Source organism: Vicugna pacos, chromosome 34 (genome assembly GCF_048564905.1).
Source record: "Vicugna pacos chromosome 34, VicPac4, whole genome shotgun sequence".
NCBI classification, from domain to species: domain Eukaryota; kingdom Metazoa; phylum Chordata; class Mammalia; order Artiodactyla; family Camelidae; genus Vicugna; species Vicugna pacos.
The window spans coordinates 20,598,750-20,617,928 of record NC_133020.1 but is presented as its reverse complement, the minus strand read 5'-3'; the positions used below and the strand labels follow the sequence as shown (position 1 = coordinate 20,617,928).

General features: G+C 41.3%; 1 protein-coding gene across 3 annotated transcripts in view; it reads left to right on the top strand.

Moving 5' to 3' along the window:
- The first annotated feature begins 7,053 nt into the window (after positions 1 to 7,053).
- Positions 7,054 to 19,179, top strand: part of KDM5A (lysine demethylase 5A) — a 66,049-nt gene continuing 53,923 nt past the window's right edge. For 2 of the 3 annotated variants that reach the window (XM_072954666.1, XM_006210821.4), the window contains exons 1-5: positions 7,055 to 7,613; positions 10,012 to 10,089; positions 11,214 to 11,336; positions 14,965 to 15,135; positions 17,124 to 17,258. In XM_072954666.1, the coding sequence (XP_072810767.1) occupies positions 7,449 to 7,613; positions 10,012 to 10,089; positions 11,214 to 11,336; positions 14,965 to 15,135; positions 17,124 to 17,258 (672 nt within the window). In that variant the 5' untranslated portion in view covers positions 7,055 to 7,448. Of the gene's footprint in view, positions 7,614 to 10,011; positions 10,090 to 11,213; positions 11,337 to 14,964; positions 15,136 to 17,123; positions 17,259 to 19,179 lie in introns of all 3 variants that reach the window. The other variant, XM_072954665.1, reaches the window with a different exon arrangement.

The following is a 19,179-nucleotide window of genomic DNA, read 5'->3' as shown; positions in this document are numbered from 1 at the left end:
CCACATGGAAAAGCTGGGACTCTTCACTGATCTAAGACGTAAGGACGTTTGAAAGGAACTTGCCATCTTCTAAACCTGCTTTTTTCCCTCTTGTGATTTTCCTCTGTTCGCTTCATCAAGATTTCCCCAGACTCCTTGCCGCAGTATTTTTGTCTCTCTTTTGGCCCCTGCTTTTTTTTTTTTTAACCATATCATGATGATCTTATGTTAATACTGGTTCTCAAATTTCTATCTTCCTATTTATTTCCCCTCCGGGTCTCATTCCCTTTAACTTGGACTACTTCAGTAGGTTTCTAACTGGCATTTTTGCATCAGGTTTTTTTTCCATCCCCAATCCATTCTATAAAAGGCGATTATTTTTTTAAAGCACACTTCTGGACATGTCCTACTCCTGCTCATAACTTGTGTTGACTCCACACGGAGTATACAATGAAGTCCGCGTGTCGTTCAAACACTGCCACAATCTGACCCCACTTATCTCTATTATAATAAATAACCAGTTATTTCCTGAATGTAACACGCACTTTCCAGCTCTGCTCACACTCATTGCTTTGTCTGCATTCACCTTTCCCTGAATCTCCACTCATAAAATTCCTACAAGGCCAACGCAAATACCATCTCCTTAATTGGAAGTAATTCCTTTTCTTGATAATTTATGCTGCAAGTTGTCATTGTATGTTTTATAGCATAGCTTCTATTCAAATGTCATCCATCTTTTTTTTTTAATTGAAGTATAGCTGGCTTACAATGTTTTGTTAGTTTCTGGTGTACAGCATAGTGATTCAGACATACATGTGTGTATATATATATACACACGCTCTTTTTCATACTCTTTTCCATTAGAGGTTATTAAAGATATTGAATATAATTCCCTGTGCTATACAGTAGGACCTTGTTGTTTATCAAATGTCATCAATCTTAAGCCCTTCTCTGACTACGTGTCCCCCTTAACACCCTCCCATGTCCTCCCGTCTCTACTTTTCAAAAGACTTTTTCACCACCTAGAATAGTTTATATTTACTTGCTAGTGCTTATGATTTTGTCTCCCCTCACAACTAGAAGGTAAGCTCTGTAAGGGGACATACTTTGTACTATTTTTTTTTGTTTGTTTTTGGAGGTGGCGGAGGTAATTAGGTTTATTTATTATGTTTTTAGAGAGGTACTGGGGACTGAACCCAGAACCTTGTGCATGCTAAGCATACGCTTTACTTGAGCTATACCCTCCCCCTCTTCTTCTTCTTGTCCGTTATCACGCATCCAGCATTTAGCAGAGTGCACACAGCGATGCTCAGTGACTTGCTGAATGCATGAGCGCACGTATAACATTCCTCCCCACGTGTGTGCCTCTCCTGTCACACTGCTCTTCTTGTGTTCCAGATCCCGCTTCATGTGTCATCCTCCCTTAAAATGCCAAAGGGTCATTCTCAACTCACCCCTCTCTCGCAACCACCCAATATCAGGTTGATAATTTTTAAAACATCACTCCTGCGGCAGAGGATCAACGAATAACCACCCTTGAAGATGTGGGAGGCTATAGTGACAATTCATATAATTTATATGAGTTGGGAAAGACCTAAAAGAAGGGTGGCATTGATGGAAATGTGAAGAGGGACATGGGAGATATTTAAAAGTTCCAACTGGCGGGACCCAGGACAGGGAAGCTAGCAGGAGTAGCTAACTTTAATCAGAGTGGGAAGTGCACGGGGAAGAACACGGGAGGCTGTGAGACGCAGCCCGAGGCGGGCAGTAACTCGATAAACCCTCTCGCTTCCCGCTCCGCCTAGTCCGGTGGCGCGTTCCTGCCATTCGCCTCACTTTGTCTTCGTCTTCGTCTTCCTGGCGTAACCGTGCTGAGGATCCGCACGCTTGAGGCTCCTTTTCCCGTCTGCCTTCTAAGTGTGGTGCGGGGGCATGTCTCACGTTCACAGGAAAAGCCGTCCCCGTAAGTTCACGGTCTGCAGCCTTCGGGACGCCCTCAGCAGCGAAGACCCACACTTCTCAGGGAGCGTTTGCTCCTCCTAATTTCCACAGGAGCCCTTTTACAGAGTCACCCTTCGCGGCAAGCCCCTAAGGCAGCCCTCTGGGTCCCTTCTTCTTTGCTTCTCAAAGAAAGGCGCCAACCACCTCAAACTCTTTCCTGCGCACCCACCTCCTCGTCCGCTGCGCGCGCCTGCCTCCTTCCCTGCGTGGGCGGGGGCGGTCCCTCCTCCTGCCACGCTCCCACTCCTCTTACCTCCTTAGGGACTGTGATTTTCCTCCTGTGTCTTCAACTCCCAGTCTCCGTCATCGCTTTCTTCCCGGCAGTCAGACTTACTCATCCCTCCCAGCTTGTGAACTCTCTCTTCAGTTCTCCTTTAGCAGCCTCCACCCTCCCCAACCCCACTTCTCACTCGGCAACCAGGAATCTTGAGTCTATGCTTGGCTCATTTCCCTCACATCCCACTCACTTCCCAACTCACTAGAAACTGCATTGGGATCCCCTAACTTTATAGAAACTGCTCTATGACCTACTAATTGCTAAATTTAATGACCACCTCTTGTCTAATCTCACATCATCTCTTTGTGGCATTTTATACTGTTGCCACCTTTTCCTCCAAGTTTTACTCACTTACCAACGCTATGAAAACACTCTCAAATCTCTCTCCCCATTCATTCTTAGCATCATGTGCTGGTTTTTCTTTTTCTAGTGCAAGTATTATTATCTTGCCAGAAAAAAATACCTTTGTGGGGAGAGTACAGCTCAAGTGGTAGAGAGCGCAAGCTTGGCACACGTGCGGTCCTGGGTTCAATCGCCAGTACCTCCTCCAAGAATAAATAAATAAATAAACCTAGTTACCTCCTCCCACCCAAACAAAATAATTAATTAATTAACTTTTAATTAGCTTAGGACAAATAACAGAAGAGTAAACTTCTCTTACTTGTGCAGATGTGAAATCATGGGCTTCATGACAATAATACAGCTCAGAATAAGAATCAATATAATTGTAGAAGCATGTATTTAGTATACGCCCCACCTTCACTTACTGCTGAATTTAAGAAATAAGAGCTCTTACCCTCTGAGAGATCACAGAAAAACAGAAAATAACATACAAACATATTAAAGGAAATATGCGTACTCAAAAAGGACACACCTGTTCATGGAGCCTACACCAAGAAACAAAGATAATTAGTACCTGCATTGTAATTTTGAAAAACCACTGGACAGAGAGAAGATAGACTAATGTTATCATCTCCTCGCCATTATTATTTTTATTATTTCTACTATCATTTCTAGGTTGGTACATAATAGAGAATGACCTCTGTGTTCACTGTCCTCTATGACACCGTCTGTGGTATAGAAAATTATCAATAAAATCCTTGAAATAAATTTGGGAAAATCCAAGCCAGTTATGAGAGAATACTTCACTCCGTTTTTACATTTAGAGGCTCTTGGTACATTGCTTTACAAATTATACAAATATTTTGGTAAACACAGATTTAGAGATTCAAATGACATGTTTTGCCTAAATTTTTTTTACAGTATGCTTTGAAAGTTCCACTAGTTATTCTAGGGAATAAATGCAATTTGTCATTTATACCCGTTTGGAACAGAGGATATCAAATTAAAATCCAGAACTAAATCATAATCCAGGAAAGACAGCAGAAGACCTTGTAAACTGAAATATATGTGATATTTTCCTGGAAGCAATAACAAGATGTTCTTTGATACATTCATGATCTATCTAACTGCTGAACACCACAATTCACAGTGCATCTAAATTCATTGATGATCTTGTGCTTTGCCTTACAACAATCCTTTATCTGCTCAGTAGAAAAGGATAGGTGATTAGAAAGCCACTCAAGGTCATATAAATGTAAATCATATTCAAGTAAATAATAGTAATATCTTGGGTGAAACATAACCTGTGGGCACTTTGAGGAAAGGTAGACATAGACAAAATATGAGCGTTCAAATAATCTGATCAGAAAGTAGTTGTTGATAATTTAATTAAAGGAGAACCGTAAAAAGTGATAATTTACAAGTAGTTTCTGTAGACCTCAATTTATTGAATTGAACTGTTGAACATAATTGAATTCAATCACAGACCACCAGATACAGAATAAACTATCATTATTTTGGTCTAAATGAATTTAAGAGTTTGTTAATTACACTTGATTTCTCCTAATGTTAAAGTATGTAAGAGAATCCGTTTTACTGAGGTTTAGAAGAACCTAGTGACATACACGATGCACAAATTTAAATGTTTAAATATTTAAATAAGCAAAGACCTCTTGGTGAGACTGTTGCTCTACTAGGTTGTTTACTTTTCCCCCTACTCTTTAGAGCAGGTCTCTTCCAGCCCTTCCTCCTTTATTATGTTCATTCAAATTATAGGATAAAGCATCAATTCTCAAAGTGTCGTCTATAGACCCTGGTTGGTTGCTAGACCCCTGTTGGTCCCTGGGATGCTGCTTTCTGAAGGTCTTAAGGTCAAAAGTATTTTCATACTAATAGCAAGATATAATTTTCCTTTTTCAAACCCTCGATAACATTTGCACCAATGGTGCAAAAGCAGTGATGCTGGTGACACTGCTGGTCCCTTAGCACACATCACAGGGGTGACACCACACCGTGGTAGTAGTCTTCATCACCCACACTCATGGTTGAAAAAACAAAAGGCCAGTTTTATTTAAGAATGCCCATTTTGAAGCAATAAAAATGACTCGTTTTAATAAACCTGGAGTCCTGAATACATGTCTTCTTAAAGTCTGTGTGAGAAAGTGGGAAGTCCACATGATGTGCTTCTGCTGCAGGAGGATTTTCTCAAGGGGACGCACTTACCAGCTAAACTAGCCACTTTTCTCATGGAACACCAGAAGGCCTAACAGACAAACGGTAGTTGTTCAGAGTGAGGTATTTGACATTTTTTGGGAAAATGAACAGTGTGAGCCCATCTCTTCAATGGAAACAATGGACAGTATTTGTTGATAATGAAAATTTGAGGTTTCAAGTGAAAGTTATTTTGAAAAATTTGTTTCTGTTACTATGAGTTTGACAGCTTCTCAACTTCCTGAAATGAAAAGTGCTATTTTTGTGATTTTTAAAAATAATATATAATTATATGCATCAACGTTTGGAAGATCTGTAGAACTTGGTGAACTAATATTGTCCAAATGATCAATGCATAACGTTTCAAAATCATGACTGTGTAAAAACCCCATTCAAGGACAAATGTTGACAACCATTTTAATGTAACAGAGTAAAAAAGTTTATTGAAAAAAATTATAGATTCCACATTACTAGGTTTTAAGAAATTACAATGGTCTGAAAAGGCTAAAATTTAAAAAAAATCCTCCCTTTTTCCCTTCACATCTGTGTCATGCTGGATTTTCTTCATATATTTTAACCCAAACAACGTATCACAACAGATTGAGTGTAGAAACAGATATGAGAATCCACCTTGATCCCATGAAGCTAAATATTAAAATCATTTTCAAAAAATGTAAACCAATGCCACTCTTTTAACTAAATTTCTTTTGGAAATATTGTTATTCATAAAATATATTTACATTAACCTGTGTTATGTCTAGTTTTATATGTTAACTTGGAGGTGCTTTTGGATGAGATTAACATCTAATCAATGAACTTTGAGTGAAGCAGGTTGCTCTCCATGAGTGGGTTTCATTCAGTCAGTCTAAAGCTTGAATAGAACTAAAAGTCAGCCTCCTCCAGCAAGATGAAATTCTCCTGAAGACTGCCTTCAAATTTCATCTGGTCCGTGAAGAACCAGTAGGAATTTAGTCAGAAAGGGCATAGAGGAAATGGGGTGGGGTCTGACAGGTAACATCTGTGAAGGCTTAAGTGACAGAAAACATGGTGCATTAAAGCCACCACAAAAATGTCTGTATGAGGGGAAACCTAGGAGTAGGTTAGCACATAATAAAGAAGGAGTTCGGAGTTGTTGAGTTTGGAGATGAAAATGACAGGAAGAATTCTGGACTTTAGACAAAGCAGTCTGACCAGCCAGTGGAGAGGGATTTGAAAGGGGGCAAGAACTGAGCTGTTAATCATAGCCCAGGTGGGAGAGAACATAAATTGGGATAGTGATAACTTGGATGGAGAGACATGGGTGGATTTAAGACTTTCACGTGATAGAATCTCCAAATTTGACACAGAACTGTATGCAGGTAGTGAGGGAGCAGGAGTTAAGGATTATTTTTCATTTTCTGGCTCAGGCAACTGAGTAGATGGATGAATTCATTCATGTAAACTGGAAACACTGAAAAAGCAGTGGGGAACTATGAGTTCAAGGAACCTTGAGTTGATCAAAGTGGAGTTGTCCAGTAGGTGGCTAGATGTACTGGCTTGTAGCTTAGGACAGGAGTCCAGACTGGAAGTACAGACTTGGGAGTCATCAGCCATAGTTGGCAGTTTAGATCCTTCGGGAAGCTGAGATTGCACAGGGAGTAGAACAAGCCCGAAGTCAGTCAGCCTTCCGGTAAGTATTTAATACGAGAACCACTCTTTCATGGCTTCTTCTTTAATCCTTTCTGCGTTACTCTCCGCAACCTGGAGGAAGTGGGGAAGTGGAGATGGACACCGGCATACAGATTTTTTGACAGGCAGGCCCAGGACAGCTGCCGCGGCTGAAACAGGCGACTGAGACGCTGACGGCGCAGGGCGGCGGGGAGAGTGACCGCTGCTGAGAAGACTCGGGGGTTGTCAACGGTTGGAAAAGCAAGGTCAAAGCAGTCGCTTCTCTGTGGACGAAATCATTTCCTGGTTGGATTCGGGGGGATGGGCTGGACCCGAACTTGTTGCCGTGGAGATGGGACGCCTTAAAGCGACTGGGCGAGATCATTCGAAAGGGGCAATACGAGTGAAAGGACTAAGAAGAGATGCTGGGGAGGGTGGTGATCTGGACAGAGACGGGCCGCGGCAGGACGGCGGGACCGGGCGGCTGGCGCCCCGTCTCACCTGCGCACAAAGCGGAACCGGGCGCTCCTCGCCGGAAGCAGAACCTCTGACCCCGGGGCGTTACGCAGCCTCCGCGCCGGAAGAGCGCCCCGCTCGGCCGGCTGCGCCCCTGCGCCCCTGTGGGAGGGGCCGCGGGGCCGTGCCGTGGGAGTAGTCAGCAGCGCGGAACTTCCGCGGACGAGTTGCCGAGGGGCGACCTGCGTTGCCGGGAAGGCGGCGGAGAAGGAAGGTCGCGCAACGGACGTCGCATAGCTGCGGAGGGATCCTGTTTCTGCGCGGCGGAGGGATTTGGCACACGGCGGCTTCCGGCGAGCCCGGCCCGGAGGAAAAGCCCCGAAGGAAACAATAACAAACGCCTGCGGGAGCGCGTCTGGAGTGGGTGTCGAGCGCTCTCGCCCGAGAAGATGGGCTTCGGCCCTTGTCCGGGCACGTGAGCGCGACCGGCGTCCCCGCCAGCCCTTCTGCACCTGCCCGCGGGCCCGGTGCCGCCATGGCTAGCGTGGGGCCGGGGGGCTACGCGGCGGAGTTCGTGCCGCCCCCGGAGTGTCCGGTGTTCGAGCCCAGCTGGGAGGAGTTCACGGACCCTCTCAGCTTCATCGGCCGCATCCGGCCCCTGGCGGAGAAAACCGGCATCTGCAAGATCCGACCGCCCAAGGTACCGGCGTCGGGTCGGGTCGGGTCGGGTTGGCGAGACTTCCCGGCCCCTCCGTTCTCTGGCGTTTACTCGCCCCGGTTTCTCGGCACCTGGACGCCAGGCTCCTGCCCTGGTTTCTCTCGGGTCTTCCGTGGGCGCGTCGGGACGCGGAAGATGGTGTCCCTGGGCCCTCTTCGCCTAAACTTGGGAGCCGGTACGAGGGGGACGGACGCTGGGCCTGTCTCGGCCCGTGAGGTGTGTCAGGTATCGTGACACGACTCGCGTAGCCCTCTCGTGCCGGTGCGGTGGTGAAGACTGCCGTTCCGCCGGCTGTTTCTTTATCCGAGCCTGTGGGGCTTGACGTCTTAAATATTTGCAGGCCTCATCTCAGGGCTAAGCTTTCTTAAGGGGTAATCTGAGTCCTGTTTATCCCCTCGGATGGTATCATCAGACAAGAACCCCAGACTGATGGCTGCTGCGACGAGAAAGCCTGCCTGGGGAGAAGGAGCAGCGTTTATTTTTTAAATTTAGGGGTTTAGAAAGAATTTGTCAGTAATGGAGGTGGAAGAAAACGTAGAAATTTTTTCATGTGAGGAACCATGAAGCAAAGATTTACGCATCGCAGATATTGCAAATAACTGGGTTTCCCTTGAGGTTAATTATAATCTCCTCTGTCTACGGTAAGGAAAGCAGACACTACCCCTTGTTTGGGGAGAATTACTGCCCCAAGAGGCCGAGGATTCGCTCAAGGTCAAAAGATTTTTTCTCTACCCCCTAGACCAGTGCTTTCCAGCTCATGTTCCCGGTCTACCTGCACCAGGGTCGGCCGGATGCTTGTTAATAAGCAGATCCCTAGGCCTGATTCCCAGATAGAATCAGTTTCTGGATATGGAAGTTCTAGAATCTCCTTTTCTAGCAAGTAGCTCATGGTTCTTAATGCACATTAAGGTTTGTGAACCGTTGCCTTCGTACTTCTTAAAGGGACACCTTGCTTTATGTTTTGTCTCCTAGTAATGAAAATAAAATACTGTCCTTTTACCTGTTTTTGCATTTTAAAAAGCCTTTGCATTCGCCACAAACTACCACAGTGGTGTGCAGCACAGTGAATAAAAAGAGCTCAGATAGGAGGGAGGAGGAAGAGCTGACTTAGCACTTACAGCTTGTTTCATTTAATGCTTTCTGAAGCCCCGGTAGGTAAATAAGGTCTCATTTTACAGTTGAGGCCAGTCTGGATGAGTTAAATAACTTACCAGATGTGTGATCTTGGGCAGTGGCAAAGGAGATGTCGAATCCAGATCAGTCTATTTGATTCTAAACCCAGACAGGCTACTCCATTATGCTCAGTGAATCTGAGTAAGATTACAGACTCTCAGTTGCAAGCAAAGGATTAACAAATAATTTCTATAATGTGTTACCATCCTCCAAAAGCTTCACTTAACTCTTTTTTCTATGAAGATTACCCAATATTGGCAAAACCTTAAGCACTTAAGTTATTCCTAAACCATATTTTCATCTACTCTATTGCCTTAATGAATTAGAAATTCTCTTCAAGGTTCCCTTTGGTTAAAAAAAGCATTTATAACTTTCTACTACTGAGAAAAAGTTGAAATAATATATTTGTTAACGTGTTTGTGTCACATTATTGTTGAAAGTAAATGTTGTTTACAAGCAGAATTTAGTTTCTGTATTGGTGGATTGCTTTAGTTTCCAAGGTAAGAAAAATTTTTGACTGCTTTTTGCATTTTAAAGAGATTTACTATTATTTGGGGCAAGTCAAACTGTGTTCTCTGAAACTCTACTTGAAATGTGCTCATTTCACTTATACTACATCTCCAATCTGGAAATCGTTATTGTTTTGTGGGTTTGCTTACTTTAAAAAAAAAAAAAATTTGGGTACCCGGAAGCTGGGCTTTGAGCAAAACATTTACATAACAGACTTTAAAGTGCTGTGTCTCATTACACGTGAGTGAAAAACACGTTACCCAGTTACATGAGTACTTTTTACAAGTTACTTTTTAGCCTTTAATTTTACCCTTTTTTGTTTTTTTCAAATTCTATTTTCTCTATAATTTGATAGACTTGGATGTTTGTTAGAGGCTGTATTGACATGTAAGCTTTTTGCATCCCACTTGAATTGGGGAAAGCATGATTGGGATGTAAATAATGGGACTTGTGAGGTTCAGAAGGAAGTAGATAAATAATTTTAATGTTAGAATACTAGAGGTAAGTAATTGGAGATAAGTAGTAATACATCCTTTTATCTAAAAAGATGGTGCTTTTTCTGTCTCTACAGTAATGACTTATAAGTTGATCTGTTGTCATGATTTGTACAACTCACAAATTAAGGGAATGAATAAATTAAGAGAATGAATAGTGCATTCCTTGCTTATTAACCAATGTTAAATTTTTTTCTACTTAGGATTGGCAGCCTCCGTTTGCATGTGAAGTAAAAAGCTTCCGTTTCACTCCCAGAGTCCAGCGCCTGAATGAACTTGAGGTGAGTGTTGTTGTATCACCGTTTCTGTCTCCTGATCCATTCTTTATGTGAGGGTTCCAGGCAGAGAACTTGGAGAAGCTCATGTTCATGGCTCAGAATTAATGTTAATTGGGACTGAATGGAAGGAAGTTTCTGATTTAAAAAATATTTTTGTTGAAAGTAGTTATTACAGTTTTTCTACTTAACTGGGATTATGGGAAACCATCTCCAGCCATGTTTTTCATAGTGGAAGTACCCAGTGGTTAGCTTGAGAGGCCTGGAATTCTTGAGTTTTGCCCTCTTGAGTGCTTATTATTCTACTAAAATTTTTTTACTAATGTTGGAAGATTCTATATCCTGTAGTCTTTGGAAAATAGTTTCAAAAATTCTTCTGCCAAGAAAAAAACCTAGTTTTCAAAGTTTTTTTCCTTTTCCTGGGCTCTAACTGAACTTTTCTAGGACTCTTAATCTGATTTATTAAGATCTCTATTTAAATATTACTGATCTCTTAAATTTTCTAAGTTGAGGCCTATTTAGATATTGCTGTTGTTCCTGCCTGCCAGACTTTGAGGAGATTCTTCAATGTAATCAAAAACTTTAAGAGTACAGGGGAGAAATCTTAGATTTTAATATGTCATGCTGAGTCGTTCTTTTTTCTCCCCTGATGTCCTAAGATATTTACTTTTTTGAGATTTCAATATCTATTTTTTTCCTTTAGTCCCTAAAGGAAAATACTTGTCCCTAAAATAAGATACTTGATGAAGGATCTTAGTATCAGTGAGGTGGAGAGTTGGTGTACCTGAAGTGTGCATGTTATCTACAGATGAAATGGCAGGCTTAGAATGTTTAGGAAGAGAATAATCTGATATCCTAAATTTTCTGATTAGCTTAATGTTAACTTTAAAAACAAATTGCTTTGGTTGATAAATATGAGAACCTTTCACATATTAAAATAACTTTTTTGGCTTAACAAAATTTAGTGGAAGTATTTTGTTTCTTTTTTATTGACTTATTACAAGATTGGACTCGGCAATAATGAAGCCTGAATTTCTTTAGAGAAATGACTACCTTTATTAAGTAAAACTCACTTATTTTCAGCCATAACTTAGTTCTTATTTCTGATTTGTTTATTTTAATAATCTTAGGCAATGACCAGAGTGAGACTGGACTTCTTGGATCAATTAGCAAAATTTTGGGAACTTCAGGGATCTACCCTGAAGATCCCTGTGGTGGAGAGAAAAATCCTGGATCTGTATGCTTTGAGCAAGGTGAGGCTTATGCTTAGTTTAGAAGTTGAAACAGAGACTAGTGAATTTATGAAATTCAGAATTTCAGATACACTTGATGGGAAACATTGCTTCCTAGGTAGGATTTGTTTGGCAGCGACGTGCAAGCATGAGTAAATGGAAATGGCAGATCTCTCACCTTATTTTTAAAACCTATTTCATAAATTTGTTGTGAGATTAATTTTTAGTGACTTAGATCAGTAGGCTGTATCTACACAGTACACAAAAGAAATGGCACCAACCCGCTAAGGCTACCTTGTGTTTGACGTATGATGTCCTGTGTTGAGCTTGCCGTCTTCTTTCCTACTTCTTGGTTGAAAACTTGGTGCATTAAGGAGGTTAGTGTTACTCAGCATCCTCACGTGTGGTACGTATCAGCCACGTTAATACCTGTGCCGCTCGTGTGCTGTGACTGGTTCCTCGTACCAGTTTTTGTTTTTCTTGGGGTTAATAGTCCCCCTTCCTTTTTTCATTTTTGAAGTTTTCATTGTGATCATCGTAAATTTATTTTCAGATTTTCCAGGCGAGTAAATCTCTCAGTATGCTTTCACCCTTCCCATAATCTGCTAGTTTCACTTTCTTCTAGGAGCCATTCCTCTGGAGTCTCAGTCCAGATTGATTCTTCTTAATGTCTGCTGTCAGCCTAGAACTTCTTTTGCTCTTAGCATTCTGGAAATTCCCTTTGCGTCTCTCTTTGTTTGGAAGGTCTTCCTACTATTTGGTTTACTCCTATTTTGGTGAAAATGTCTTCTGCTAGTTTGATGAGCAAGCATGTAAATGGGATGTAAACTTTGCTTATCTGAAAATATTCTCCTCTTCAACTTTATTCGTAGTTGGGTGGGTTTAGAAGTCCAAATTAAATTGTACATCATTTTGTTTTAGTACTTCCAAAGCTTTACTCCGTAATTTAGCTTCTGCTGTTGCTGTTGAGAAGAGTGGTGCTATGCTAATTCTGTTCCTCTGTGTGTGACCGATGTCTTGAAGGCACAGGGTCTATTCTTCGTTCCCAGTGCGTTGAGACTTCACAGTGATAGGCACTGGTATGTGTTAATTTTCATTGCACTTGATAACCCTTCTTATCTAAACTCAAGTCTTTGAGATCTTGTAACTTGTATTAATTCTTGGACAGTTTTCTCTCTTTTTGAACTCTTATATTAGTTGGATATTAGACTATTAGACTGATGCTCTAGTTTACGTACCTGTTTCTTTTGTAGGTTAGTGTTCCTTCTTTTCAGATTCTCCTGAGAGTAAACCTTCAGTCTTCTGCTGGGTTGGAGAGGGTTAGTCATCTGGCTGTGCTGACTGGAGGAGATCTGATTGCTTTTATACAGGTTTTCAGCCAATCCTGTTCTTTTAAAATTTAATTGTAAAGTTACTGCTGCTTCCATTTCTTGAGCCTCTCCAGCTTCTGTTGTTGCAAAAGCTTCTCCTTGGCTTTCTTCTGTTGCAAGGCCTGGGGCTTTGTTGTTTGTTTTTCTGTTTTTGCTTGCTGAGCTATCATTCATCCATTTGCTTTTTTCTCTTGGTCTGTTTGTTTTCTTGGGAGTATGTCTTTTTGTTCATTTACTGTCTTTTTAGTGGAGCTTTGAGAGTGAGTTTTCAAATAGAAGACTGCTACTACTTTCTGTTTATTAAAATTGTCTCTTACTAGCTGGACTGACTTTTTCATTGGAGTGAAATTTTGGCCTTGATTGATGTTACTCTTTCATTAAGTTTTAAGGGCTTGTCTTCATTGTGTTCAATTTTAGTGTACCATGTACCTTTTCATAGGGCATCAGTTATAGTGACATTTTTCTAATGACAGTGGTGTAATAAATTGCACGGCAGGTGTTTGGAATAAATGGTTTATATTTTGAAATTATGCATGATAATCCTTGAATCTCTCAGGTGAAGAAAAGCCAGTGTAAGGCTTGGTGTGTTTTTGTGGTATTGGTCCTGATTAGATTGTTAGAGTATTATAAACGTCTGAATCCCAAGTCCTGCTCCGATGTCCTTGTAAGAGACTTTTGTCTTATTCTTGTCTGTACCCTGACTGGGTCGTTTTCACAGCCGTGGGCCAGGAGTCATGAGAACTGGTGGGAGGCCCAGGATCCATGCAGCAGTGTCACTGCTGGTGGAGATTTGGCTTGAAGTGCTTTGAACACAAAGCGGATTGTTATGTAGGGGTGATGACTGTGCTGGATGATACAGATTAGTGAGAGGGCTTGTTTCCCCTCTGCCATTTGCTGCTCCTCCCCACTTGCTTCAGCCACACTGGTTTCCTTATGGCTTTGTCAACATGCCGGCATGCTCACACATGGGGCCTCGACACTGGCTGTCCCCCGCGTGTCTGCTTGGGAAACTGCTTCGCCTCCTTCAAGTCTTCGCTCAAATTCCAGCTTTGTAGTGAGGCCTTTTCTGGCTGCTTACTGCCTCAGTTTGCCCTCAGGCTCCTACTTGGGAGGCTTGTTAACAACTCTTAAATTTCTTCCACAGGATTTATCACTTCAAAATTGACATGTTATGCTTATTCTCCCACTAGAATGTAAGCCCCGATGGGGCAAAAATCTTCATTTTATTCACCAGTGTATTTCCAGCACCTGGAACAGGTGTAGAAACAGTGGGAAGCTGTTCACCCATTTACTTCCAGACAGCCCTCTGTCTAAACCGCCCTCAGTGTGTCTTCCTCTACACTACAGAATTTGAAAAATAAATTTTTCCTCCATGTAATTTTCCCCTGGTTGACCCTTAGTAACAGCAGGAGCTTCTCCGAGGTTGGGATAAGAGAGCCTGAAGAATTCAGCCCTGTGCACATGAGCGTGTGAGCTTCTACCAAGCTTTCAGGTGTTTCACTAGAGGAAGGCTGCTTTGGCTGTAGTTTCTGTCATCAGCGAAGCTAACAGCTGCCTGTATCTTAGTGTGTGAGAGATGAACAGTAGCAGTTTCTAGAAGATTGGGGCCCTGGTACATGTGTTTCCTGCTGTGCCTGGTTTGATGTGAGCGTTCAGCAGAAACTGGCCAGTTTATCCCATCACTTCCTACCCTCAGTCTGTGCTGCATTGTGATAAACCTGCTGTAATCCGATCTTTCCTCATCATTTCTTCCTCGTCTTCCATATAAAGCTTTTCTCTTTTTGAAAAATGATGGCCTCCTTTTCCAAAATACCTCTGAGCCATTGTTTGCCGTTTCTGTTAAATTCTGTGAGTTAGTTGATGTATTTTCCAGTATTAGGATTTATGTTCATTTTGTACTATGTAACATTTATTCTCATGTCTGTATTTGGTCTGTTTTTAATTCTTATTTACATTTTGAATTCCCTGTGAATGTGGAGTACATGTATGTGTTTAGTTTTCTCAAGGTACATAATATGCAAAGTGTAAATTCATTAAATCTTTTTGAATGAAGGTTCACTGAAGGTAGGCACAGTAACATTAATTGAACAATAGAATTTGAATGTCCAAAAATCATTGTCTATTCCATATTTTACATGTTGATGAGTTTCAGTTTTGTCAGATACTTTTTGAAATGAAATTTGTAATCTAGGCTAATTTTTCCGCTCAGTAGACAAGATGCAGAATCAGAATACATGAATCTCCCTCTTTCCCTGAATAACTACTTGCTTTCTTTTCAGATTGTTGCCAGCAAAGGTGGTTTTGAAATGGTCACCAAAGAGAAGAAATGGTCTAAAGTGGGTAGCCGCTTGGGATATCTGCCAGGAAAAGGAACTGGGTCTCTTTTGAAGTCACATTATGAGCGAATTCTCTACCCGTATGAGCTTTTCCAGTCTGGCGTCAGCCTTATGGTGAGATGCGCCATTTTTCTTAGGAGTGGGTAAATCCAGTCTCCAAACAGAAACTGTAGACTGTGTCCGCCGTAATAAGTTAGCAGTTGGCTTTGCATAGCAAGTTGAAAAAGATTTCTCCAGGTATGGGAATTTGGGAGGGGCAGGGGGTAGTTTAAAATCACAGCTATCTCTGCTGGTTTACAAGGTGAAGGCTAATGGGAATGAAGACTGTTTCCTTATTTATTTTAAAATGTTTAAGCTTAAACTTGAGTGAAGCTTTTTGAAAAGTTCCTTCTCTTGGTTTCATGTACTTTTTTTTAACAGCTTTATTGAGGTATGATTTACATACCAGAGAATTCACCCATTGTGGGTGCACAGTCAGTAAGGCTTAACAAGTTACACATTCATGCAGCAGTCACCACAGCCCAGCTTTAGAACACACTCGTCAGCCCAAAACGTTCCTTTGTGTTTGTTTCTAGTTGATTCTTGCTCCTATGCCCAAACCTGGACACCTCCTGATCTGCTTTCTGACTCTGTAGTTTTGCCTTTTCTAGAAATTTCACATAGATGGAATCGTACAATAATGATTTTGTATATAGCTCCTTTCACTTAGCCTAATGTTTTTAAGGTTCATCTATGTTCTAGTATTAGTACTTCATTCCTTTTTATGGCAGAATAATACTCTATTGTATGGATGTACCACATTTGTTTATTCGTTATCAGTTGATGGACAGTTGGATTGTTTCCAGTTTATGGCTGTTATGAATAATGCTATGAATATTCATGTACTAGTCTTTGTGTGGACATATGTTTTCATTTCTCTTGGGTAGATACCTAGGAGTGGAATTGCTGGGTTATATGGTAAGTTTATGTTTAACTTTTTAAGAAACTGCCGAACTGTTTTCCAAAGTGGCTGAACCATTTTACATTCCCACCAGTAATGTAGAGGTTTCCAGTTTCTCCACATCTTTGCCAACACTTGATACTGTCAGTTTTTTTGCTTACAGCCATTCTAGTGGGTGTGTAGTGGTATCTCATTGTGGTTTTAAGTTTTATTTCCCTAATAACTAATGGTGTTTGCATCTTTCCATGTGCATATTAGCCATTTGTATATTTTCCTTGATGAAGTGTCTGCAAATCTTTTTTTTTATTGGGTTCTTTGTCATCTTATACTTGCTTTAAGAGTTCGCTATATATTCTGGCTTTAAGTCCTTTATCAGATGTATGATTTATTAATATTTTCCCCAGTCTGTGATTTGTCTTTTCATTTTTATAGTGGTGTCTATTTGAAGAGTAATGTATGGCTTTCCCTCCCCCCTTTATGGACTGTGCTTCTGCTGTCATATCTAAGAAATTTTGTCCTAACTCAAGTCTACAAAGATTTTCTTGTTTTGTTTTCATCTAGAAGTTTTATAGTTTTAGCTTTTATGTTTAGGTCTGTGATCCATTTTAAGCTTTTTTTTTTTATATATATATATATAGTACAAAGTAAGCGTATAAGTTTGTTTTAGGGGCAGCAGAGAAGGGGCATATGAATATCCAGTTGTATCAGCACCATTTGTTTAAAAGACAGCCCTTTTTCCATTGATTTATCTTGGCACCTTTGTTGAAAATCAGTTAACGTAAACGTATGGGTTTATTTCTAGTCTGTTTTGTTCTTTGATCTGTACGTTGAACACCAGTACTGTGCTGTCTTGAGTACTGTAGCTTTATAGTAAGTTTTGATATTTGGTAGTGTCAGTCCTCTAACTTTGTTGTTTTTTCAAAATTTCCAAACAATTTGCATTTCCACATTGATTTTATGATCCACTTCTCAATTTCTACAACAAAAGCATGCTAAGATTTTGATAGGGATTATTTTGAATCTGTAGATCATTTTGGTGGGCGAATTGTCATCTGATTTCATGTAGTTTTAGGGATTTATTAGAAATTTATTTTTTTCTTACTTCTCAGATCCGATTTCTTATCAGTGAATCTGCTCTCTTCCTGTGCTCTTGATTCTCTAGGGTGTGCAGATGCCTAATTTAGATCTTAAGGAAAAAGTGGACTCTGAGGTTCTTGGCACTGATGTCCAGACTTCCCCAGAAGCGGGCACAAGAGTGAACATGCTGCCGAAGAGAACAAGACGTGTCAAGTCTCAGGTACCAGTTTCCATGGCTGTTCTCGACAGGAGTGTTCGGTGCACTGACTGTGTGGAACACACCTGGTCATGGGACATCATTCATGCACTGTTGTTCTGTAGAACCCGAAGAGACATATTTTTCATTTACCTTTGAGGCGAATGGGGAAGAAATCATAAAATTCAGTCTGATTTAATTTAGAGTGAGTTGATTTTGAACAGTTTTGACAGGGCTGACAAATCAGAGTGACTGTATACTTGAAGGCCAGTTTCATAGACACACTGATGAATTGTGGTACATTGCATTTTCATGGTTAGTGTAAGTGAGAAGAGTAGGAAAGAGTGGTTTTATTTTTCACTCATTCCTTTAAAAACCGGAGTATTCATTTCTTAGTGTCTGAACTGTTTCAAAGTAATTTCTATAGTGTTCTTGTAACCTAAAATAATTTTAATGCCTCAGAAGAAAAATGCCCCAACTTCTTTTTGTCTGCCCCTTTGACCCCCCGCCCCATTCCCATTTTTTTATGGTCCTCGAAGTTGTATTTTTAAAGGTTTTTGGTAAAGACAAGTCTGTAGGCTGGGACAGTGAGAACTCTTAAGATATTTAAACTAACACTTGGGTGGACCAGAAAAGCAGCTTAACTGGATCCTAAACACTGAGTTTAAGAATGGAAATGATTCACGTTGAAAGTGAGAATCAGAGAAGGAAGACAGTCACTGTTAACAAGAGCTAGTGGATCTAGGGTTATGAGGAGTTCTGTCACCAGAGAGGCAGGCTGCCTCTTTGACATGATGACTCAACTTTGAAGAGGCGCCCTAAGTGGCCCTGCCCATTTAATCAGTTGCCAGTGTGTGATGAAATCTCTTTTGATGTTCCTTCTGAAACCATGAAGAAGTCCCTCTTACTCCTGATTCTTTACGTAAGCGTAGGGACCATATAGAATGCTTTGCCCTCCGTGGTAATTGTCACTGTAGTCAGATTGGTTGATAAGATTAGAAACTAGAACAGTTTCAGGATTTGCATTTGAGAATTTCTTCAACTCATAGTTTGTCCTTGATTAATATTGACAGTCTGCCTTGCTCCTAGTCTTCAGTTGCAGAAGGAAAGTTGAAGCTTCCTGGTAGACCTTCACCTCCTCTCTCTCTCCCGCTCTCTCTCTCCCTCTCTCCCCCCCCCACTCCCTCCCCCCCCCCCCAGTACATGAAGCTATGTGGTGTTCGTTCTTAATCTCTAACCGTCTCTGGGCAAAATGCACCTTTCTCTCTAAGGGTAATCCTTCCTGTTCCATCCTTTCTGGCTCTGGAACAGAAGCTCCTTCCTAGATAGTACCTTACTCCTTGCCTCTTTTCACCAAGATATTCCTTGAAAATAACCTACGCTGTCTCAGTTTCCTCAGTATTTGTTCAGTTTTCATACTGTTTAGTCTGACTTTAAATAATTTCGTTGAAACTCCACTACTCAGGTTGCTACTGAGCTAATAATTGTGAAGTGCTGAGGACTCCTTTTCATTTCTTCTACTTCCTCTCTGATAACGTGTATGTTTGTTCTTCTTGAAATTTGATTAACTTGAGTTTCCTTTGGCTTCTGTGACAGCTCCCTTGTGGTTTTCCTCTTCACTCTGACCGCAGCTCAGTAGTCTTCGTTTTCTCTCTGCCCTTTACGTGGCACTTTGAGTCCTTCCCTGTCTTCGCTCCCCAGCTGTCTCATCTACCCTGTGATTTCGGTTACTGCCTGTCTCTCAGGACTCCTAAATATAGCTGGTCATCCATGCGCCTTTCCTGTTGGCCCGGGGCGGTGTGTGCCTGCAGGTGTGTGTGTGCGTCCTGGTGGCCCGAGCCCACTTGGCACATCTCAAACATCATCACCTTTTTCTAAATCTTTTTTTTTTTTTTTAAGTATTTTCTAGCTTGGTGACAGTGACAAGTACACCCATGGAATAGTC